Below are 2373 nucleotides of genomic sequence, written 5' to 3'. Positions count from 1 at the left end.
GTATCCCTCCACCATTTTAACGATCTGGTTCTAAAAGCAGGTTCTAGAGCCGAACTCTTCTCAGAACTCTGGTAGAACAGTGTCTCAGGCATCAGGCAGCGTCTTCATCACCATTAGGTGAAGAACTTTCTGTGAGGAGCTTTTAGAGCTACTTGAAAGTACCATTTATTAGATACATATACATAATAATTGGATCATACATATATTTGACAGAATTTCATGATGAATTGACCAATAGAAATGCTCCAAAATGACCATGAACACAGTTATTTACACTGACCGTTTTTCCTTCTCCTGTAAAGCTGCTGTTTTTGTGTCAGTAATGATTTTTAATCATATATAAACGTCTGTGTTTCCCAAATATGTTTCCCTGTGTTGAATAAGAAGGCAGATATATTCTAATAATAAATGAATATAAATGAATTCCACATATTTTTGTCATACAAAAGACTCTTTTGTACGCTGAGTCAGATCAGTATTTAAACCACTGAACTCAAATTTCACTTACGATAACAACAGCTGATAAAGTCCGTCAGAATAATAATATTAATCATAAAATATTCATTTATTATTATATATTATATTAAATATATAAAACCTTAACACTGGCCTACAAAGCAAAAAATGGACCAGATCCATTTGAGCTCTGGTACAGCTCAGCTCGAACCCCCCAGCCCTCAGAACATGTAGGAGAAAAGGAGAAATCCCACCGCCCGACTCGCTCACTTTCTCCAACACAGTCTGAAGCCCATCTCCTTCAGGAGCTCCTAACCCTGCTTAAATGTTGTGTGAAGTGTAGTGTAGTGCAGTGGATTTGCCGAGTATTGAGTATCTGTGTCTCTGGTATCAGTACTGACTTTAGTATTGAACAGGATTTTAGAAGGATCTCTGGACTCTTCTGGATTTCTTCACACTGGTTAGGGATATTCTTTGAGTGGAGAGTGAAGCACTGCTGTAATTCACTCTGGATCAGATGGTCTGATGAATATAAACTCACTCAGAAATACAAACAGCTGTTACTCTACCTGCGTTACTCTACCTGCGTTACTCTTCCTGCGTTACTCTACCTGCGTTACTCTTCCTGCGTTACTCTACCTGCGTTACTCTTCCTGCGTTACTCTACCTGCGTTACTCTTCCTGCGTTACTCTACCTGCGTTACTCTTCCTGCGTTACTCTTCCTGCGTTACTCTACCTGCGTTACTCTTCCTGCGTTACTCTTCCTGCGTTACTCTACCTGCGTTACTCTTCCTGCGTTACTCTACCTGCGTTACTCTACCTGGGTTACTCTTCCTGCGTTACTCTTCCTGCGTTACTCTACCTGCGTTACTCTACCTGCGTTACTCTACCTGCGTTACTCTTTCTGCGTTACTCTACCTGCGTTACTCTACCTGCGTTACTCTTCCTGCGTTACTCTTTCTGCGTTACTCTTCCTGCGTTACTCTACCTGCGTTACTCTTCCTGCGTTACTCTACCTGCGTTACTCTACCTGTATTTCACCTGTTACATTATCTGTGTGACCCTGCCTGAGTGACTCTACATAGGTTAGCATTACCTGTTTAACTGTGCTTGGGTTATGTCTACATGGGTTTCTCCTATTAGTGAGGTTAGTTCTACCTGTGTTACTGTAGCAGTGGTTCTGTACCTAAACGACTTTACCTGCATTACCTTACCTGAGTTGCTCTCCTTGGATTAGCATTGTCTTTTAGCTGTTACTCTGTGTGGGTCACCTCTGGTTAGGTTAGGTAAGTAAGCCTGGGTTAACTTGATCTGCTCATGCTACCTGTGTAGCTCCAGGGTTGCCCAGGGCTAGGATTGTGCCTTTGTTGATCTACCTGTGCTGCATTACCTGGGTTCGGAGGTGCCGTGCTCCGCCTCATCCACTCATATGGGTTTCTGCGGGGGGCATTGGGGGAAATCTGCCCAACTGAGGGGGGCAGGAGCCCTGGGGGCTGCACAGGTGCAAACTCAGGTGGGCTGAAGGTCAGATGTCCAGGGTTTGGGGCAGGTGGGGCAGGTCCTGTGCTGTAGGTCGACCAGTCCTCTCGCGTAGGGTAACCCGGGCTCCAGGTTCCTGTTTGGGCCTCACCGCTCACACCTGGCACATGATGATGATGATGATGATGATGGTATCCAGTAAAGTCCGAATACTGAGGCGCAGGTGGAGGTGGAGGAGGAGGAGGAGGAGGAGCGGGGACAAAGGTCTGGGGGTTCAAATTGAGGCCGGGGTGTCTCCCGGAGTTCGGGTACATGCTGCCGTCCTTCTCCAAAAGGTAACTCACGTACATGTTTCCACCTGAGGGCTCCAGATCATACTGCACTCTGAATCTTCACCGGCTCCCTCTCACCTGTACCTGCACCGCTTCCTCCACTGG

At 45.8% G+C, this 2373-nt stretch overlaps 1 protein-coding gene across 1 annotated transcript in view; it reads right to left on the bottom strand.

Moving 5' to 3' along the window:
* cdx1b (caudal type homeobox 1 b) overlaps nt 1–2373 on the bottom strand; it is a 12369-nt gene extending 9996 nt beyond the window's left edge. Inside the window, exon 1 of the mRNA XM_072662312.1 lies at nt 1848–2373. Within this exon, the coding sequence (XP_072518413.1) occupies nt 1848–2286 (439 nt within the window). The 5' untranslated portion in view covers nt 2287–2373. The remainder of the gene's footprint in view (nt 1–1847) is intronic.

Source organism: Salminus brasiliensis, chromosome 18 (assembly GCF_030463535.1).
Source record: "Salminus brasiliensis chromosome 18, fSalBra1.hap2, whole genome shotgun sequence".
Taxonomy (NCBI): domain Eukaryota; kingdom Metazoa; phylum Chordata; class Actinopteri; order Characiformes; family Bryconidae; genus Salminus; species Salminus brasiliensis.
The sequence above is the reverse complement of the archived record's forward strand: the minus strand, read 5'-3'. Positions and strand labels throughout refer to the sequence as shown.